This window comes from Pipistrellus hanaki (assembly GCF_964339955.1).
Source record: "Pipistrellus hanaki genome assembly, chromosome: 2".
NCBI classification, from domain to species: Eukaryota; Metazoa; Chordata; class Mammalia; order Chiroptera; family Vespertilionidae; genus Pipistrellus; species Pipistrellus hanaki.
The window spans coordinates 40874464-40897337 of NC_140504.1; the positions used below are offsets into that span (position 1 = coordinate 40874464).

Below are 22874 nucleotides of genomic sequence, written 5' to 3' on the forward strand. Positions count from 1 at the left end.
CATTAACCTGAAATGCTAGAGTTTAACAGCATCAATTGGTGAGCATTGCAGAAGAGTACCATGAAGTTTGTGGAGTCCTAGATGAATGGGTTGATTATGGAAGGAAGAAAGGAAGGAAGGAAGGAAGGAAGAAAGGAAGGAAGGAAGGAAGGGAGGGAGGGAGGGAGGGAGGGAGGGAGGGAGGGAGGAAGGAAGGAAGGAAGGAAGGAAGGAAGGAAGGAAGGAAGGAAGGAAACCTGTCATGCTGACCATGAAAAAGATTTGTGCTTTTCTTTTATCCTATACTAGAGGCCCAGTGCATGAAATTTGTGCACTGGGATGGGGGTGTCCCTCAATCCAGCCTGCACCTTCTCCAATCTGGGACCCCTCAGGGGATGTTCCTGTGGGATAGGGCTTAAACTGGCAGTTGGACATCCCTCTCACAACCCAGGATGGCTGGATCCCAATCGCTGGCTTGCATGCCTACCTGATTGCCCCTAACTGCTTCTGCCTGCCAGCTTGATTGATGCCTAACTGCTCCCCTGCTGACCTGATTGTCCCCAACTGCTCTCCCCTGCTGACCTAATCACCCCTAACTGCCCTCCCCTGCAGGCCTGGTCATCCCCAACTGCCCTCCCTTGCAGACCTAGTCACCCCTAACTGCCCTTCCCTGCAGGCCTGGACAGGGGCCGGGGCCACTGCCTGGCTCCCAAATGCTGAGGGAGCTAGGTGGCCTGGCCCCAATTGATTACCCTTCAGGCGGGATGATGGAACAGGTGAGGGGGCAGCACCAGGCCAAGACAAAGTGCCAGATGGGGCTGTGGGACTGGGAGGCTTGGGGCACAAGTGGGGTTCGATCTCCCCAGGTTACCCTGAAGACCACACCCATGCATGAGTTCGTGCACTGGGCCTCTAGTATATTAACGTTTTAAAACATTGATCATTCTACTTTGTCCCCCAAATATATTTTTATTTCTTGGCTTTTCCACAATTAAACAATAAGTGATAAGAACAGATATCTTCTTCACTGGATTGTTGTAGGATTAAATGAGATAATTCTAGAAGGCTGCTTAGTCAAGGTATTAACTTACAGTAAAAGATCAATACCTGGCAGCTATTGTTATTATTTCTCCATTTTACATTAGTGACTTGCCCAAGATCACACAGCAGGTAAGTGTAGAACCCAGATCTGTCCTGCACCTACTGGCTTGGATTTCTCCAGACCCTCATTCTTCCTCCTCAAAGGAAGAACAGCATCATTGAGGCTTCCCAACACCAGTTTAAACCACTCTCCTCCCATCTTTCATTATCTGCACTGAAAGGGAAAAAAAAGGGGTGAGTGTGTGTGTGTGTGTGTGTGTGTGTGTGTGTGTGTCTGTGTCTGTGTAATGGGGTCAAGAGTGTAGAAGAGGTCTGCTATCCCATATTGGATAATTATGATATGTTAACGGAAAAAAAACATTCAAACCTGTAAAGAATTTTTTTTTTTTGTGTGAGTTTATTTGAGCCTTACTGTTGACATATGCTGGGTAGCAGAACCTCAACAGATTGAGATAATCCTCTGAAGAATGGTGGGTTACATTTCTCTATTTATACACTGAAATCAAAGGAGGAACATAGGTGGGTTACATGAAATTCATTGGTGATGGAGTAAGGAGGCGGGAGAAAGCAAAGTAGTGGGAAACTCCTGGGATTGGATAAAAAGTAAAATGATGGATGTGTACTCAGGTGAGTGCAGGAACAATTAACATGATAACGAAGGAATTTGAGCATCTGTCCTGGCTCCCAGCACATTTGGTTGTGCCCCAGGGGCTCCGGAAAAAGGGAAGTTACCAGTTAGCCAGACAGCTCATAGATAGGTTATCTTAGAGGCAAAAAAGGCCAATGGGCTCAGTAAAAAGATCAAAGTTGATCTTTGTCTGGGAAAATATCTGGGACATGACTACCTACTATAACCTGTTAGATATTTAATATTCAAACCATCTTTTGTGGTTATCTTAGGTCTCTGGGTTTGCAAGACTGCCATGCAGGCCTTCCCTGAGCTTGTCAGGTTAGCATGTGGCTCTTTTCTTTTACAGATACATGGAAGGACAAGTGTAATATCTCAAAAAGTCTTATAGGAATGGAAGCTCTCAGCTTTCCTTTTGGAAGTCCAGCCTCTGGGACTCTGATGCCCTCAGATAAGAGGCAAGTGCAGATGCAGGCAGGTGCAGAAGAGGAACTAACAGTTCATCCCTCCCTCTTCTTCTTCCCTGGTATTCTTTAAATAAACACACCTATAGTGAGATTCTATGCAAATGGAGGGTCCCCTGGTTTCCTCTACCTTCTCCTGACTCCCAAAGTCCCTACTTGCTCTGAATGTCAAATATGATCCCCAAAGAGGATGATCAGAATTGGAATCTGTGTGTTGGAAGCTGTGTCTCTTTGGCAAATTAATTCTCCTTTGGAGGCCTTTGTTTTGAGGGAGAAGAAAGGGTGTTCTCTGAGTAGGGTGGAAAATTGCTGGGGAAATCAGCCTTTCAGCTGGAAGCACATTGGTATCTAAACTTGACCTTGGGGTAGTCCCCAAAGCACTTCTAAATCCAAGATCCCAAAAGAGGGCAAGGCCTGAAAGCAGTCAGAGCCGCTCAGTGGCAACAAAGGAGAAGACACGTTGGTGAGAGCCAGTCCCTTCCTCTCCACATGCAACCTGCCTGCAGATACAGACAGCAAAGCATGGACCTGGATTGTTAAATATACAGGCTTCATGCTAAAGACTCAGATGTGCTCTTCAAAAAGTACACAGCACCAACCCCAAGAGGGTTGTTGTTGAAAGCAGAATAGCCATTGCATTTCTCCATGGCAATTTCATTCCTACCATATAACATCTATTTTTCTGGTGCCAAATAACAGCAGCAAAATCTTCATCTGAAATCACAATTAATTTGAACATTTTAAAAGCTATTTTTCAGAAAGGGCTTTCAACCTTTAAATGTAGCATCCAAACTATGTAAATGAGGTAGATAAGGCAGGAGGCTTGAATGAGGTCCGTTATCATGGGCATACTGCAGAAAGAGTCTTACCGAGCAGAAAATGCAACAGTCAGGTGGCAGGGAAGCCACATGTCACTTAAAGGACAACCTATAAATGAAAGTTCTGTTTGGGGAATCAGTTAAATTAGTGAAGGTAAGTTTTTTTAAATTTGTACCATTTTTCTCAGGATTCCTTTTGATAAAAAGCTCTGGATCACTTATAAGATGGTTTGATTTATAAAACTCCCATCTGTTCACAAAACACAGTGTTTGTAAAAGTCATGTGGTTTGGTTACAAAAAATGGAAGATCTACTTACTGCTCATATAAGAATAGCAAGGGCAATGTCTGGTTAACTCAGGTGGACAGCTTTCCTGAAATTCTTAGGAGAGGCTATTTTCTAAGAGATTGTCCCAGTGATTTATGACTATGAGCAGCATAGCTGAAGAGCTTGTGCAGCTTGTAAGAAAAACAATGAGGAAGAATCAGAGCTATATTGTCACACTAGAATCAAAGGTTATGGAGGATATTGAAAATGAATCAGGACAACTGAGGACAGCTTGGGCTGCAATGAAGATAAGGCTTAAGCCTGGAGATGGGTCATGGTCCAAATCAGATAGGCCATTAAGAACCAAGAAATCCATAGAGCCAAAACTGGTTTGGCTCAGTGGATAGAGCGTCAGTGTACAGACTGAAGGGTCCCAGGTTCGATTCCAGTCAAGGACATGTAAATTGGTTGCGGGCACATCCTCAGTAGGGGGTGTGTAGGAGGCAGCTGGTCGACGTTTCTCTCTCATCTATGTTTCTAGCTCTCTATCCCTCTCCCTTCCTCTCTGTAAAAAATCAATAAAATATATATATATTTTTAAAAAGAAATCCATAGAAACCAAAGAATAAAGCAAAGCTGTGGTTCTGAAGAACTGGAGGTTTGTGGGTTCTGAGGCTTCAACCAGGCGTAGGTCTAGAAACTGGAGTTACAGGTAATGTTGAAAACTGGAGGTGTCATCAGCTCTGGCCAAGGAAGCCCAGATCCTTTAGATGTGAACCCCACCTCAGAGGTGGGAAATTTCTTGATGGAAGGTAGAGCCAGAGGTCAGGGTGTAGACAAGGACTGGGGCATGTGATGGTTTATATTTGGAAGACATGTGGCATAATGTGCGAAGGAACAGGAAATTAAATCTTACTCTCTGTTGCTTCCTTGTCTATCTATAGTGCCACGCTCTTATCTTTCTGTAACGCTTGTTACCTGAATGAGGTGCATCGCCAAATTGTCAGGCATCCAATAAGAGAGATAAGATGCTCTTTCCAAAGCCATGTCTTCTGCACAACATTATTGGGTTGAAGGAGGTTCTCCTAATTAAAATTAAATCCCAAGGCCCTCAGCATTTAACTTGCCCTTTTTTCTTCCCTGCTGCTGCAGATATGGTAAGTGGTACCCCACCTTGGAGACCACCCAAGCTGCTCCCAACAATGAAGAACAGCAGACAGCAGTGGCCTGCCCTGAGTTTGGAGACTGAAAACAAGGGAAGCAGAGAGAAAGCCCTGCACAGTGCACCGTTTTCCTCAGAGCTATTTCTGAGGACAAGCATCCTTAGTGGAATGCCTGATAGGAGGGAAATGATCAAAGATAACACTTCAGAGAGGCATCATGCATATTTGGGTTTATGGGAACAGGAGAGAGAGGAGCAGAGGCAAAGGACCTGTGGTAGGCAGTTAGAAAGACATGAGCAGAGAGCAAGGATGCCAGGCCAGGTACAGAAGACCACCAAGGCAGAAAGCCCCAGGTACCTAGCAACAGGCAACACTGGGCTGGGCCCTGGCCCCCAGGGGTCCTTTCCTCTACTAGCATATCATTCATAATGTGGTTGAGACCCCCTGACCTTCCATATTGGTGATCATACAGTTCGGATCCTCCCCTAACCTTTCTTTCCCTGGTATATTGCTAGTCATTCTGGTTAGACCCCCTTAGAGAGGGAATAAACAAGGGGGCCAGCAAATAGTCCTTGAGCTTTAAGTTCTCAGGATAATGAGGTTCTGACTGCATCAAATACATGTAGACCTCAGTTGTGTTTCTGCTGCAGGCCCCAAAAAGCAGCAAAACCAGACAAGCGACGTCATGGTTGACATCAGGACCAGCTGCACCAACTAATGAACCCCTGCTCTGGCACTGAGCAATTAGTGGAGACCACTGGGACACACCTGGAAAGCAGATGAATATTGGAATTCTCCCCCTGAGACCTCCAGAGAAAACCCCTCAAGACTGAGGACGCAGCACATGTTCTCTGTCTCTGTCTCTCCCTCTCTCTCAAGCACAGCCATGCTTCTCCTTCCCCCTCCCTGCAGGCACGTTTTCTTTTCTCTCTTATTCCCCTAAACTCCAAGGGCCCTTCTTTTGCCTCTGTAACTTGTTTCCTGAGGCCATTTCTTCTATGGCTCATTCTTTCTACCTCTGTGACTTTCTAAATAAGTCTTCTCTTATAATTTGAGTCTTGGCTCTGAATTCTCCTCTTAGCCAGAACTCAAGAACTGAGGTTGCTGAACCAAGGCTCAATCACTGAAAACAACTGGTGCTGTTTTCACTGCCAGCTGACCCAGCCAAGTCAAATCATCACACACACTGTGTTCTGTATTAAGTAGCACCCTCCAGCAAGTCCTTCTCTATCATTGGCCAAGATAAAAACAGAGGAAGCATACTGATCAAATCTGAGACACCATAGAGCTGTAAGAAAAAACTAAAGCATTATAGAGCAGAATTTGGGTCTGAAGTAATTTCATTGAGATTGGAAAATTTGAATGTAACCAGCTAAATGAAAAAGCCTTCACCAGAGTCCAAAAATCACAGTCACATGTACGGAATTAGTGAGGCATGCTTCACAGCAAGCAAGGAGGGTAGAAATTTTTGGGGCTTTTTAGTTGAGTGAAAAATAATCCAGGGCCATCTAATGTGGTCTACTGAATGGCTGTGCGTTGGTGGTCTGCATATTGGCCAGGACACCACAGGGGGCTGCGAGCAGTTTTGTAGGAAGGCCTTCTGCAACAAAGAGACAGCAAGCATGAAAGTGGTAGTAGGATGGTAGCATGTTCAAAACCATGCCCCATAAAGAAAAACTTAAGGACCTGGGCATGCAGCCTGAATGAAAGAAGGTTGCAGGCTGGGTGGTCTGTGTAATTTGTAGGGCCCAGTGTAAAATAAAAATGCAGCACAACTTGTTCAAAAAAGCAAGGGAAAAGGCCATTACAGGTACTAAAATATTAGGCTTTTTCATTTAAAACTATTTTTGTTTACTTATAAAGCATAACAGGTAATAAATAAAAATACATGAATAGCAACAAAAATTTACAAGTTGCAAAATAATAACATTTTAGTGTCATAATTTTATGTAATATTATAAATAATTATACTTTATTAATGTGGTATTTTGACTTCGTAGGTGTTTTTTAAAAATTATATTTATAACAATTTCATCTTCAATCATGAATTAAAGACAATATGTGTCATTCTTGGCAAATGTAAGATTATAAGTGACAATTAATCATACTAATTTTGTGAAGAAAGATTATTCACAAAATATTCTTAATAGCTCAGTAAGGGTATGATACTACCCTTTCTGAGCTATTAAGAATATTTTATAAGCTGTGGCAACATTGGAATAAATTTCTGATAAATTATTTTGAAATATATGTTTTAGTACATATTTGAATTGATGATTCCCATGTAACATTTTTTTCTAAAGAGATTTAATTCTAAAAAAAAGATTAAATTCTTCATAGAAACCAATTTTATGCAGCCTGAATTTAATTTTAAAGTAATTTTATATACTGGCATTTTAAAGTTTCATCTGCCATTTTCTATAACTTGTGAAAATATACAAGAAACCAAAAGTTGCTTCATGATTTTATATAATTCAAAACACTCATTTGTGCATTCTATCACTGTCTTACAAGGAAAATTAATTTTACAATTGCTTTCTTTACTAAAAATTGGTTCATCTAAAACTTTACATGAAAATCATGTTTTTCCCCCCATCAAATGCAATAATCTAAATTTAATTTCTACTCTAAGGTGTGCATATTTTGTTTTGCAATGTTATAGCAGTTTTCAAAACCAGAGTCTAAACTTTTTGGAGAATTCTAGTTAACTCTCTGATACTAGGGGCCTGTTGCAGGAAGATTCCTGCACGACTTCCAGCAGGCTTCCCTCCCGCCACATCCACCTCTCCTGCCCCCCACCCCACCTTTCCCGCTGTGGCGTTTTTCCTCCAGCAGCCACCTTGCTTTCCGCTTCCCTCCCTCTTCCTTCTATGGTGTCTTCAGTCTTCACTCCTCCCTCCCTTGGCATATGCAAATTAACCACCATCTTTGTTGGGTTAATTTGCATACTTGCTCTGATTGGCTGTGGGTGTAGTGAAGGTATGGTCAATTAGCATTTTTTTCTTTTATTAGTGTAGATGCTTTGTTACCATGTGTATGCCTTTATCAAGTTTTTTTTTTTATTGATTTGATAGAAAGCAATTTGTTATTCCACTTATTTATGCATTCATTGATTGATTCTTGACCCAAGATCATCAAACCTGCAACCCTGGTGTATTAGGACAGAGCTCTAAGCTACTCGGCCAGGGCTGTATGTCTTTATTTTGTAATAATTTACTGACAGTTGACTAGCTGAGCTTTGGCAGCTCCTAGCTCCTGTTCAGGCCAGTGAGTTTATTTTCTGTAAATGATTCAGGGCTGGGTTCCGGGGTCAGACAGGCATTTTGTTCTGAGAGCAGTAGCCCTGTTGTTGCTCTCATGCAGAGTTCTTCCTCTCTCCCAAGGCTTGGCTGCTGCAGCCACCACTGCTGCCTCTGCTGCTGCTGGCACTGTCATCACCACCAGTCTTGGCGCAAGTCCCTCTCAGGCTGCCCGGCCAATTGCTTGGCTCCCATGCTGCCCACTGTAGCATCCGACTTGGGACCAGGCACATCCAGTGCCCCCTGGGGCATCTCTTCTGCTCACACCCACATGCTCCATTGTCCCAGAATCATTGACAAAGCACAAGTTCTAACATAAATGAATAAGAATTCGCCATAGTGATGTTAGAAAGAGCCCCTTGTGAGGTGGGCCTGTGTGACTGCGAGTCACACACTCTCTGTGTGTGTAAGAGGGTCAGGCATGTAATGGGAGTCATATGCTAACCATGTCACAACTAAGTAGCAGGGTGGACCCTGCACATTAAGTCTCTTGTGTGTTTTTCCTTTGTTAGGAGTATCTAGTCACCGTTCCTGTGGTGACTCAGGTGGCACCATGGCACAAAGACCCCCACAGCTCTGAAGGGAAGTCAGCCAGTTGCTGAACCACCAAGTTCTCCAGGAAGACCCACCTGCTCTGGCCTCTCAAGGCTGCAGCTCTGGGGGCACCTGGGACAGCTCTTCACCACAGACACCAGCAGCAGTAGGTACTGAGCTTCTTGCTTTGCCTGAGGGGCCAGGGTGGAGAGGAAAGAGAGCCGTGGAGCTCTAGGGAGTGGAGGAGGATTTGTGAGCTGAGATGGGACATGTCTTCCAAAGGAGCAAAGACCAGTACCATTGGTTTAGAATCATTCCTGGAGCTCTGTAACCAGGGCTGCTGAGGCCTAGGGAGAATGGGTATAGAGAGGACCTTGGTTTTGAGTATTTGAAGATCCATGGATGACCATCTCTGTGAAGAATGTCAATGTGTGTTAATGATGGAGAGACACACTTTAACCAGGTGTGAAGAAAAACTGTTTAAATTGGCATCACTGTCCAACCTTAATTCTGAGACTTCTGTCACCCAGGAATAAAACTATCAATGGAGAAACAGGTCTTTATAGAGGCTGAAACGGGTTAATCTTAAAAATCAAACTTTTAAAATAATATGCTTAATTTATAAAAATAAAAGATACATCACAACTGACCAATCATGATAAAATCTAGAGATTATGCTCAAGTCACATGAATTTAGAAATCTATTAAAATATAGATAAAACCAACCAACTGCTGTCTAGTCTTGAATCAGTTCCATCTGAGATTGTGACTTCGGCCAGAAACCTTATGCAAAAGAGGCAATGAGGAGAGGGGGCTAGGAGAGAGAGTGAGTATTTTTCCACATTCTCTCTCTCCTAGCTTGCATCAGGTACACCTTGAGGGGAAGGGTGTTGAAACACAAGTTCCTACTCCCTCTCCCTCACCCTCACCCTCACAAGATTCTAATTCAGTACATCTGGTGTGGCCTGGAGATCAGAATCTTAAACAATTCTAATGTGCACTAAAGTTGGAGAACCAGTGTGGTAAGGTCTTTACAGCTGAGACTTGATGACTAGACCCCAGCATTGTTCTCCTGCCCCTGCAATCATGCCGAGAACTATTGCAGAGAACTCCTGAGTTTGTAACCCACGCAGGTCCCAAACATTAAATATTAGGAAAATGAGCAGAAGGAGTAGTCTCCTACTAATTTTTCACACATGAATTAAATCTTATTTTCACAAAAACAATTTAAAGATTTTCCAAAATTTCTCTTTGTAATCCTAAGCACTTGGTGTAGGCAGCTCTCCCCACAGCATTCAAAACACTCTGCAAAGACACAGAGGACACTCGTGCACGGGTATTGGCCATGGTCTGATCTACAGCTGCCAATTCAGCATGGAACTGGGGAACAGCCACTTTTACCCATCACATGCCTCCCCCGCTCCACTTTAATTATGCTATGTCACATCAGCCCAATAAAATAGGTGGTATCATCCACAATTTGCAGATGAGTAAACCAAAGCTCAGAATTGCTTCAAAGTCCAGAGTAGGTAGTGGAGGCAGGATCTGAGCCAAGGACAGGTTCAAATCCTGGGCTGTTCACAGTGCCCCCTTCAGGGGCCACCCCCACTTTCTCTCTGGCTTCAGCAGAGCTTTGTAAAATGATAGTTATTAGTCATAGCTGCTCCCTCCCTGCCTCCCAGATAGGAGGAGGGAAATTGCAGATCTTCTGCCTTGTCAGTGAGATGTTATCAGCTATAAGTACAAGTGTAAACATCTGTAAGGGTCAGGCAGATTATGTAAGTGAATAAATTAGGCAAAATTTTAAAAATTAACTTAGATCCACTTAGCATATGAAACATTTAAAAATAGTTTTTATTCCATTAGGAACCATGTTCCAGTTTTTCCTTTTAAGTACCTGGTCTTCTCTGTTAAACTAGTTTTTTACCATCTTCAGTGAGATATGAGAATAGGTAAAGAAAAATATTTCACTATCATAAAAATAGTGTTTACAATTGTTTAATGATGTGAGCATGATAACAAAAGGCAACCAATATTCATCCCCAGTGCTGAGGAGGCAAAAACTGGGGGGAGGGATTGTGCCAAACTAAAAAGTCCATGTTTTGTCTAAAGGGTATTATAGAACATTAGACTCAAAATTCAAAATGTCTTTATTGTGTATTAAGAATATGATTATAGGAAGGATGGATGATGTATTCACCAGGAAGTAGTTAAACACTCACTATAACTCCCTTACCTGATATGTCAAAATTACATGTTTTATTTTATAAACAAATACAATTCATGACCCCTTTAAGAATTTCCAGACAGTCATCAAGAGAGGGAGGGCCTCTTGACACACAAGTAGGAAAAGGGAAGCAGGACCTTAAAATCTAAGTCCAAACTTTAAAAAAGCATGAAAGTAGCTGAAACCGGTTTGGCTCAGTGGATAGAGAGTCGGTCTGTGGACTGAAGGGTCCCAGGTTTGATTCCTGTCAAGGGCATGTACATTGGTTGTGGGCACATCCCCAGTACGGGGTGTGCAGGAGGCAGCTGGTTGATGTTTCTCTCTCATCGATATTTCTAACTCTCTATCCCGCTCCCTTCCTCTCTGTAAAACAATCAATAAATTATATTTTTTAAAAAGCATGAAAGTAGTCAGAAAATATATTTCAGAGGGGAAGCCATGCTTATCCCACCAGATGTTAAGGAACTACCAGCGTGATGAACCTAACTTCCTTTCCTTCCTTCTGACATGCAAAGCTGTGGTTTTGTGGATGAGCTGATTTCTTCATCTCAGTCACAGTTGCTTTCAGCACCAGCCCATTATTGCCAATAAGGGCCCAAATGTTACCAAAGTTTCCTAGTTTTTTAAGGGAAGCTAGAGAGCAATACGTTTATGGGGAACTTCTAATTTCCTAAAAGTTGGCTCAAATAAAAAATAAATGAATAAAGCCCAATATGGACCACCCATAGCAGGTCTGGTGGTCACAATTAGCCCACCACCTTGCATCCTCCACGCGGACCCGAGAGTACACCAGGATACTGTTATAGGGGGCTGTACAGAACCCCAACACTGAGAGGAGCTGCTGTTTGAGAGATAAAGAACTAGGTGATGGACTGGCAGGACAGAAGGAAAAAAAACTACACTCTGTGAAGGTTATACCACTAGGTTTATCTTGTCATATATATGTACCCTGGTAAAATTGTGAGTTGTGAGAGCAGGGACCATTTCTAATTTATCTCTTCCATCAGCATCACAGCAAATGGTCATGGAATGCAACAGAATGAATGGTATGGAGAATGGTATCCACTTTGCCGCCAGGCTCTCTGGAGGCAGTGACACAGGCCCCATTACCAGTCACGTCTGAGTCTCACAGTTTTCTGGAGATATGGGAAGAACCTGGATGCTGCGTCTTCATCTTTGAGGTGGAAAATTTTGCTAAGAAGAAGGTCTGAGTGAGGCAGCCTCCTAACAGCAGGCTAAGGGCCACCTCAGAACAATCGAGGGAACTTGGCCATTTGGGGGCGGGGGGGGGGGGCGGTTTGAGCTGGAGGGGCAGTGGGTACTACTGGTGTCTGGGAATCTCAGGGCAGCAGATTGTTGGAATGAGACCTGGCCCAGCTCATTCACAAAGCCAATCCAGGCTCCATCCTCCATAGGAAAAAGACCAAATCAGTTGCGTGAGATTAGGTGAAGGCAGGACATGGGGCTGCAACATTTTCCTGGAGGTCTATTGCTCCCCATTAGAGGAGGAAGAGTCATAGGAAGCCCTGGAACTCCCAGTTCCCAGACTTCCTACTAGCCAGCTGTGGGACCAAAGAAGTCCCCTCTCTCCTCCAGGCAGATGTGTCTTCCTCACAGGGGACTGGGACACAAGATCTCTAGGACCCTTCCTCAGCCTCACGATTACTTGATCTTCAAGAGACAAGATGGCATGTAGCACCCCTTTGGAATTCTCCTGGGGCTTTCCCCTCCTCTCAGCCTCATCAAAGAACTGCACCATTTGTCCTTCCCTAGACCTGCTCCCTGCAGTTCTTTCACCTGCTGCTCCTGTGAAACCACCTACTTTAAGATGCAAAGCTTCCAAAACCAAGCAGTTGGCCTGAGAAAGCAATTACCTTTGTTTTCTCCTTCTGCTCCTGCACTTTGCTCAAAAGCCTCTTTTAATATTCTTTTCCTTCCTGCACAATTTTTCAGATTTTATTTAAAATTTGATCAATTCTCTTCCCACTGGGATGGTTCCCCAAGTCCTAATCACTTACCTCTTTTACAAAACAAAAAACACCAACTTATTCAACACCTACCATATGCCGAGGCCCTTCCTCCCTCCTCTCTGTGATCTCTTCCCCCTACCACCCTGCCCCTGATCCATTCACCTTCATCATCTCACTTTTCCATACCTTATGAAGAGGGTATGCTAAGCCCTAGGAAGGAGATTCAGAGTGGCCTGGCAGAGACCCAGGGTCTCCCCCCACTGCCAACTGCAGTGGGACCTGGATTAGAAGAAGATCTGTTTGTTCCTAAAGGTTTGTCCGAAATGCATTCCAAGAACCTAAGCACCTTCAGGTGCAGTACTTTTTTGTTGGAGCCATCAGAGTTGAGACAAGCAACTCAGTCTTAAGAAAATAGAATTAAGTTCCTTCTAGCAGAAGTTATGCGGTGCCCTGAGGGTTTGGCCAGAAGATAAGATTAACCTGCCACTTAGCATCTTTGCAACTTCCCTTTCCTGATCCTCCCCCCTAGATAGCCCAGCCTTGGAATGTTACACCTTGGAATGTTACGCTGCCCTGGCAGTTAGCCAATCCTGTGTTGCCAGATACCTTACCACCTTGCCACTCAGTGCCTAAACCAATTATACACTGCCAAAGACCCCTCTGCATAGGAAACCCTACCCCCCTTTGTTTCTGCTGTATATATACAGCCATTTCAAAGAATAAAGTCGAGGCTTGATCAGAACCTTGTCTTGCCTCCATTCTTCTGCGTTCCTTGTTTGTTTCATTCTCTTAGGTGGTTCCTGCTACCCCCGTTGTTGCCCTGCGGGTCTGGACAAAATGGCGCCCAACGAGGGGCCCCTGGGGATCCCCGACGAGAACGTCTACCGGAGAAGCCCTAGCCAGGCACCCCCCAGAGTCGCTGCAAGGACCCGCGAGTGAAGACTCAGCATTGGATCGCCACGGTCCCGCCCGCCGTGAGACAGATCAGAGTGAAGGTGGTTCCTGCATACCCCCGTTGTTGCCCCGCGGGTCGGGACACTTTTTCATGAAGGCTCAGTCCCCAAGACCTAAAGAAATGCCTGGCTTACGGTAGATACTTGATAAATACTTATGAATAAATGAATGGAAATGTTGAAGCCTAGACCTTATGCTTGGAGGTTTTAGTTTAATTTTCCCTTTAATAGAAATCGATATTTTTAAAAAGTTCTCCAGGTAGCCCTAGCCAGTTTGGCTCAATAGATAGAGTGTCAATCTGTGGACTGAAGGGTCCCAGGTTTGATTCCAGCCAGGGGCACATGTCTGGGTTGCGGGCTCAATCCTCAGTTGGGGGCATGCAGGAGACAGCCAATTGGTGATTCCCTCTCATCATTGATGCTCTATCTCTCCTCCCTTCTTCTCTGAAATCAATAAAGAAATATATATTTTTTTAAATCTTAAAAAAAAAAGTTTTCCAGGTAATTCCAATGTGCATATTTTTTCTTTTATTTTTCCTCATTCTATTTTTTTATATGATACATAATCTGTTTATCACATTGCGGGCCCACCACCCAAAGTCAAATCATCTTCTGTCACTATATATCTGGCTCCCTTTACCCTACACTGATCCCCCTTCCCTCAAGTAACCACCATAGTGTTATCTATGTCTATGAGTTTCAGTTTTGTATCCCACACTAGAGGCCCGATGCACAAAGATTTGTGCAAGAATGGGCCTTCCTTTCCCTGGCTGCTGGCACTGTCTTCACTCTAGCCAGAGCCACTTTTCTGCCTTTGCTCTGTCTGGAGTGGCTTTTTCACCATCTCATGCTGCCCAGAGACCAGGAGCAACTGGGGTGGTTCGGAACATCTACGTCCAGCCCCCTGACACTATGAGCCTGTGTATGCAAATTAACCCTCCATCTTTGTTGGGTTAATTTGCATTTTCACTCCTGATTGGCTGGTGGGCTTTGTGAAGGTACGGTCAATTTGTACTTTCTCTTTTATTAGTGTAGACAAGAGTGAAATCATACGGTTCTTAGCTTTTTCTGACTGAGTTATTTCACTTAGTATAATATTCTCAAAGTCCATAATGTTGTCACAAATGTCAGTATTTCATCTTTTCTTATGTCTGAGTAGTATTTCATTGTATATTTGTATCCCATCTTCTTTATCTGATCATCTATTGAAGGATACTTTGATTGTTTCTATATCTTTGCCACCGTGAATCATGTTGCAATGAACATAGGGGTTCATATATCTTTGCAAGTAAGTGTTTTCAAATTTGGGGGGTAGATACTCAGCAGAGGGGTTGCTGGGTCATAAAATAACTCTATTCTTGCTGAAACCCGTTTGGCTCAGCGGTAGAGTGTCGGTCTGTGGACTGAAAGGTCCTGGGTTCGATTCTGGTCAAGGGTATGTACATTGGTTGCAGGCACATCCCTGGTAGGGGGTGTGCAGGAGGCAGTTTCTTCTCATTGACATTTCTAGCTCTCTATCTCTCTCCCTTCCTCTCTGTAAAAAATCAATATATTTTATTGATGATAAAAAATCAATAAAATATATTTTAAAAAATAACTCTATTCTTAATTTTTAGATGACCCTCTATACTGTCTTCAAAGTGATTGTATCAGTTTACACTCCCACCAGCAGTGAACAAGAATTCCTATTTCTCCACAACCTCTCTAACACTTGTTAGTACTTATCTTGTTGATAAAAGCCATTCTAATAGGTATGAGGAGGAAGGACAGTGGATACAACTGGTGTACCACATTGTAGTTTTGATTTTTGTTTCCCTAATAGCTAGTGAAGTTGGCCATTTTTATGTCTTCTTGGGAGAAGTGCCTATTCAGATACTCTGGTCATTTTTAAATTGGATTGTTTGTTTATTTGGTGTTGAGATGTATGAGTTCTTTATATATTTTGGATACTGTATTAACCCCTTGTCTGAGCTCAACCACAGGCATGAACCAATGAGACAAATTGTCACCTCTCCCCTGGCCCTCTCCCTCTTACCTACAGCCTCTGTGCAATTCTCTCTACTTTTCCTCCCATACTATCTTGTCATCCCAGAAAAAGATTGTGAACTAAAAGCCTTCTGGGTTGTAGGGTAATTTTGACTAGGAAACACTTAGGAATCCTATATAATAAAAGCATAGGTGGAGTCGTGTGACACCCTCATGTGACATCATCACAAGATGGCCATCGTGACATCATCACAAGGTGGTCACAAAATGGTCAGCAAGGGTGGGCAGTTGGGTGTGACCAGGCCTGCAGGGGAGGGAGGACAGTTGGGGGGGGGGCAAAGAAGGGGGGCCTAGTGAGGGACAACCAAACGACCAAACGGCAGGCTGCGTGGGGCAGCCAGGCCAGCAGGAGGGCAATTGGGGGCTACCAGGCTGGCAGAGGGGGGCAGTGAGGGGTGACCAGGCAAGTGGGGAAGGGCAGTTGGGTGCAACCAGGCTTTCACGGGCGGCTGCAAGGGGCAACGAGGCTGGCAGGGTAGCAGTTAGGGGCAACCATGCCAGCAAGACGGGGGGGGGGGGCAGTAAGGGGCAACCAAGTCAGGAGGGGGCAGTTAGGGGTAACCAGGCCAGCAACGGGGGGGGGGGGGGGGTGTGTGGTAAGGGGCAACCAGGCCGGTGGGGAGGGTAGTTGGGGGCAATCAGGCAAGCAGGTAGGTGAGCAGTTAGGAGCCAGTGGTCCTGGATTGTGAGAGGGATATCTGACAGCCTGATTAGGCCCAATCTGAATCAGGCCTAAATAGGCATTCGGACATCCCTAGAGGGGTTCCAGATTGGGAGGGTGCAGGCTGGGCTGAGGGGACCCCCCTCCCTCCATACACGAATTTCGTGCACCGAGACTATAGTTTGTTAATAAATGCAATAGATATCCTGGTGCATCTTAATGTATACTTCTAAATATAAGGTGCACCTTGAGATACAAATGCCAGATCAATAGAATGCATCTTTTCAATTTTCACAGATAATGGCAACGTGTCCTATAAAAAATTGTATTAATCTATATCCCTACTAACAATCTAATACAATGCTTATTTCATCACACATTTGCCAAACCAGTTTGTTTTTGCCAATCTTCAAATATTTAATTTATACCTTTTTTAAAAATAAAGTTGAATGTGTTTCAAATCATCTAAATGTCCTTTGTATTTTCTTTTATGTGAACTATCTGTTTATGTTCTTTTTCTGCTAGATTATAAGTCCATTGCTGTGACTCTTCATATAAAAGAAAATTAGTCCTTTGTTATGCATGTTACAAAAAGCTTTTCCAGTTAATCTTTGACTTTATTTATGGCTTTTTTTTCATGCAGTTACAAAAATTATTATAGAGATGAATTTTAAGTTTTCTAAATATTATTTCATGGCTAGAAAAACATTCTCTACCCTAATAGACAAAATTCTCACATGGCTTCATGGGGCCAGGAAACAAAGGGCCTTATATGTCATGGGAGTGACTTGGACCTCATCCTGAGGGCAGCAGGAGCTAAATTACTTTAAACAAGGGAGAGACATAATCATATAGGTGATGGGTTAATGGGAGCCAACAGAGAAAGGAGGAACACTTCCCAGTAGGGAGACCATTGTTACAATCTAGGAGTAAAACAATGTAAGTGTAAATCAAGACAATGATGTTAAGAATGGAAAGTAGGAGATATTTAAGGAATAAAGGTGGTCCTAAATGCTTCATTCCCTCATTTATGTAATCTCTCATTGCTTCCTTGGCTCCCATCCTTCCAATACCTGACAACATTTTGTTCTTCCCCTATGCCATCCCCCCTCACTCCATTTGTCAATAAGAGAATATATCTTTTGGATGTTAAAGTCTACCACCTCATGGATTTTTGTCTAGAGAAATTATTACCCTGAAAACAAGTAGACAAATTTATGTAGATGTCAAGGAGCTTTCTGGGAGAAAAGAATCAAGTCCCTAATTGTTTTCTTTTTATCTGTGGCTCAATGTTTTTAGAACTCATGTGACAAGTTTCCATTTTAAAAATCCAATTGGCCACAGGTTTCTAGTTCTTTGCTATATCTACATTTTGCCAAAAGCATAGTAATGGGCACAGGAGGGTTGCAAAGAATGGGTGAGGAACTTGTGTTTTCACTATGAGCCTTTTAGTTTTATTTGGCTTTCAAGTTATGAAGACTAACTTTGATTTTAAAAAAATAATTACTGAAAAGATACCACTGCTGATGAGACAGACTTAATTGAACAATAGCAACAAAAAGACATCATAGGCTCCTTATGGCACATAATAAGCCCTCAAAAAGTGTCAGCAACTATAAAATTGAACAGAGAAGCTAGTAGACTTTGTAAGATCTTTGCCCACCCAGGACTGGCCTGTGTCTACAACTGGCATTGAGGGATTTCTCATGTGTCATCTGCAATATCCAGATTTGACTTGAGAGCTGAGCACTGTGGCTAAACAGAGGTCAAGAGAAACCCTTACTTGGAGGAAAAGAGTAAGTCTGCAGTGGAGAAACCTGAGAGATGCCATATCGGCAAGTGATCAGGATTAACATCCTCAGTGATATCATGTAACTATCTTGTGTAAGTTTAAATTTATTTCAAATTAAAATTTAAAAAAATAGAGAAGAAAAGGCCAAATCTATGAATAGATTTACAGAAATACAGAGTGGCCAAAGGACATATGAAAACATGTACAGCACTCCTAAAAATCAGAGAGATTAACATTTAAAAGAATAAAAGGTATAATTTTAGCTTCACCAGAATGGTAAAAAATTAAAGAGAAGGAAAACAGCTACTACTTATGACAACCCCAGATTATAAATAGAAATGTGACAACTTTTGGAGGTCAACTTTGCTCTATCTTTTAGAACAACGTTGGTCTATCTTTTAAAATAAAAAATCCACATAATCCACATACACTTCCACCTAACAGTCTCTCTTCCTTGGAATCTGATAAAATAGAAGCAAGAATCCATGAGATATAATGACCATATACCCAATGACATTTTTCTAAGTGACCAATAAAAAACACAATTAAATTAAACAGAAGGAAAACAAATAAGCAAACAACATATCACCAGGGACCAAACTAATAAAAAGAAGTTAGATCTGAATTGGAAGACTTGGAGATATTTCTGGGACATATTTTTTTCATATTTTCCCCTGCCTCCTTGGCCTCCAGTCCAGGGCTTGGTATCCAAAGTGGTTGTCATGGGTTACCTGTATTGGGAAGGAGGGAGGAAGCCAGTGAGAGGGATGCAGAAGGGAAGCCAGAAGCTGAGATCGCAACAGGTTGCATATTTTTTAAATTTCCCAAAATAAAAACAGCATGCATGAGGTGGTTTGATGTATGTCGAGTGGTAGATAGATATGGAGGTGTGTAACATTTATGTATATGCCAACAAATGGTTAATGAGATCATTTCTGGGTAAAAATTTTAAGTGATTTTTAAAAGTTCTTCCTACATTTCTATAACATTGTTAAAATTATTCCAAAGAATATATATTAATCATATAAATCAAACCATCAATAAAGCTGTTTTCACAGTGAGGGGGGGGAAACAAACAAAAATTTCCCAGAACCCATCATCCTTGAATATACTTGATGATTTCTTTAAAATAAAATCTTAACTGCTCCTGACTCAAAACAGACAGGTTCCTTTATTTTACTGTATCATGAAGGAAGTGGTATTTCTTCAAAATATTTCAGCACTCCCTCCCTCTTGCAATGAAGAGGATTCCTTGGCATCCTGAAAATGTTTAAAGAGGTCTACATGCTCCATTCCTAAACCTGGATCATTTCACACATTGATGGTTTGTTCCATCCATTGTGCTGTTCCCTCCACTGCAGAACATGGAACAGGTTCCCCCTCTCCCCCCTCTTCTCCCTCCCCCCGAACCCAGCCAGGCCAGCAGCCAGCATCACACAGCTGAGAGTGCTCCAGACACAACCCCCAGGAACTGGAAGTCACTGGAATTCAGAACCTTCTCAGTCTTGCAGGCCAAATTCATCATCTTGCTATAGTGTAAGCTTCCAGGCAAAGCCCTCTCCCTCCCATCTCCCTCTGGAGTGGACTTGCAAGGTGAGGATGCAGGGCTAGGCCCTCCATGAATGCTCCTACTAATAGCCGGTGGCAAAGAAAGACATTCCAGTCAACCAGTGTTCAAGAGGGATGATGCTGGCTGCTTCTGGGCCATGCTATTGCTGCAGTCCAGAAGTGCCTTCTGTGAGCCTGTGTCATCATCAGCTCCCTGACCAGTTACCTAAGCCAGCAAAACTCCCAAAGCAGAAACCACCTGGAGGAGAGCCAGGCGGAGGCCTTGACATTGGTGCTCTAGGCCCTGGGAGGGATGATACACTAACCAGCAAAGCAGCACAGTGGTTACCAGTTCCTCCAGCCAGCCCCAACCCCCAGCTGCTGTCCTTGGGGTTTGTTTGCCTCTCAATTAAAGTAACAGGCTCTTAGAATAATAAAATCAGAGCATTTTTGTATACAGAACCATTGATTCTTAGAATCATACACTCCTGGGAGGAGGAATCAGGGAATCCTAGAATGTGACATTGGAAATTCCTTCAGAGGGCATCTGGTCCTATCTCCACACCTGGGTGACGGGAATTTCTCCTGAGAAAGCTAAGTGCAGCAATGTTGTGGCTACAACACCTTGTGGAGATAGGGACATGAGCAAGGTAGCAAAAGTAAGAAGCATTTTTTTGGCTCTAGCTTCTGACATAGTACATGTAGCCAAACAATGTCCCTTCTCCGTGGTCACTACTTCACTGCTGCTTCAAAAGGTCTAGGGTACTCTTGATTCTCACAGCTTCATCCTTCCCTGGAGGAAGTTTGAGGAAGAAGAGGAGGCTTTGGAAACTCTTTAAAATGCCTTTACCACTCTTCTAAGAATCCAGTCCTGTAGATCATACGTGAGAAGAAAAAAAAAAAAAAAAGGGAAGTTCTGCTCCGTTGGTGTGGCTCAGTGGTTGAGCATTGATCTATGAACCGGGAAGTCATGTTTGATTCCCAGTCAGGGCCCATGCCCAGTGCGGGGTGTGCAAGAGGCAGCTGATCAATGATTCTCTCTCATCATTGATGTTTCTATCTCTCTTTCTCTCACCCTTCCTCTCTGAAATCAATAAAAATAGGAAAAATTCTTACCTCTCTCTGCTTCAGAACTACGGACTATTTTTGTGGACATTTTTTTGCCTCTCCCATCAATGTTTTTGTCTCTTATATCTAAAAGCAAACAAATAAAAACAGAATGTTGTGTGAACTATGTATTATCTGAGCTAATTTGGTCCTTTCCTTCCTCCCATCCACTGCAGACTCTGGCTACTGCCCGTGAGCCTTAGAAAATAACTTGTCACCCACTCAACTCCTCGTCTCATTCTTAAAGGAAAATATTTATATTGTGCCACAGAAAGGGTTTCCATGGCAGTGATGATGGCAACACTGTTGCCTTGGCAACCACTTGAGTCCATCTTAAATAATCTGAAACCCCTTTCAGAGACAAATAAGGAAAATCTGTCAAAAGTGCTGCTTTGTGGGTGGAGGAGCCTAGAAGGAGGGCTTTCTCAGTCCTTCCCCCACTGGGCTCTCCCTTCCATGCGTCCTCAGTTTCCTCAAGCTCATCTCCTTTACACACTCTCTCAGGAACTTCCCGTATTTCCTACTCCTTCAAGGGCTTGCCCTGCCCTTTTCCTGGCCCTCTGTGGAGACACTGCCCAGAGCCCTGTGAGTGGCAGCGATGATCACCAGGGGCAGAGTAAACTCCCAGATCACCCTTTTTATAGAGCTTGCTGCCTGCCCTGAGCCGGGGGGGTGGGGGCGGGGGGGAGAGGGAATGTTCTTCTCTGTCAGCCCAAAGTGGCTCCTACTGGACAGTTTTACAGGAAAGAAAGAGGAAACTTTGCTGAGGCACAGCTCCCAGTCACCACCTGTGGGCAAGACCCCTCTCTGGGCCTCAGTTTCCTCGTGGGTAAAATAAAGGTGCTGGGTGCAGGGTCCTTTTGGCTCCTACATTCCAGGAGTTTTTGTGAATCAAGAATGTACTATCCTTTATCTCACGAAAACATCAGAGATGTCTCTTCACATGCCTGCTCATAGTGCCAACAGGACCCGGGACAGTGAGATCCCAGAGTGAAAGAAGCAAGCAAGCCTCCACTGCATGAGTCCTAGCCCTTTAGAAACAACATGTCCACGTTGGAAAATATCATCATCGTTATCGACCTCATTAGTAACACACTAAGCACCAAACTAGAGACCCTACCTCAGGGTCACTCTAACTCAGAATCATTTAATGCAGAAGGTGTGCCAGCAAAGCTAATAAAATCAATGGGCCTCTTCAGAAGCAGCTTGACAAGCTAGAATGCCAACCTGTTTTGTTTTGTTTTGTTTTCTCATTCTAAATGATTGGGACAAAGCTTTTTTTTAACAGAGGAAGAGAGCAGTTTAAAACTATCTAGTAAGCAAGGAAGTCACTCTTTTAGTTTGGTATGGAGACTGGAAAAAAATCAAGAAATCATGAACCTACACAATAGTGTGGTGAAGGCCTGGGAGGGGCAGGTGTGGGGTGGAGGGGGTCAATGGAGGAAAAAAAAAAGGGGGGGGGATATCAATCAACAATGCTTTCAACAATAAAGACAAATTTAAAAAAAAAGAAAGAAAGCTGTTCATATAACAAGTCTCCCAGGAGAACAGCTTTCATTCTTATATGCCTGTGGCCAGAGTCAGTCTCTAATCAAAACAAACTCTCACATGCTTGAACCTCCAAATTAATGTTTTCTGGTAATAAACCGCTATGAAGCACCTACTATGTTCCAGGTCCTGAATAGGTGTGGAGGAAACCAGTGGTTCAGACGAGTCTACCATCATGAATCACAGGGCTCTGACTGCAAGAGGGTAAAACCTCTCATTATACAGGGGAGGGGAAGGAGGCCCAGTATGGGGACATCTTACTCCTGCAGGTTCTACAGTTCCATCAGAACTAGACCTAGCATCCTGTTCTTTAGACTCTTTGGCCAGGTCTTCACCATTTCACCATGAAGGGGCAAACTTTAGGTTTCCAGCCTGGGGACCTGGGGACCTGGGGACCCAAAGGAGTGATGTGAGCTGAACAGGAGACTATGTTGAACTGGAGAGTACAGACCCTCTAAGGATGACCTCCACTTCTGAACCTTTCATACCTCATCCAGCCTACTTATCTACGGGGCAGCCCCTGAGAAGGGTGAGTCAAGTCAGGCTGAATCCAGTCCCTTAGCTCTGCTTGGTAAAACATCGTAATCACTGAAGTTTGTGTAAGCTCATTTGCATGGCCTAACCAACAGGCTCAACTTTAATATGTGGATTCCTGGCCTTTTCCTGGAGATTCTGATGTGGTCTATACTCAGGCCGGTGACAGCCACTGAGGAGGGAACAGGGGACTGGGCTGGTCACCAAAGGATAGCCGCTGGCTGGTGAAAGAGCT

At 43.5% G+C, this 22874-nt stretch overlaps 1 protein-coding gene across 8 annotated transcripts in view; it reads right to left on the minus strand.

The window, feature by feature from the left end:
• LOC311616480 (uncharacterized protein) overlaps positions 1-22874 on the minus strand; it is a 360599-nt gene that overhangs the window by 300003 nt on the left and 37722 nt on the right. Inside the window, exons 3-4 of one of the 8 annotated variants that reach the window (XM_084871840.1) lie at positions 20567-20644; positions 18559-18633 (exon numbers count right to left, since the gene is read on the minus strand). The exons of 2 other annotated variants lie outside the window; for them this stretch is intronic. Coding sequence is in view for 2 of the 6 variants with exons in the window: in XM_084871837.1 (XP_084727963.1) it covers positions 18565-18633 (69 nt within the window). In the remaining 4 variants the exon portion in view is untranslated. Of the gene's footprint in view, positions 1-16716; positions 18634-20566; positions 20645-22874 lie in introns of those variants that run through there. 5 more of the 8 variants (XM_084871845.1, XM_084871838.1, XM_084871837.1 and 2 more) reach the window with 5 other exon arrangements.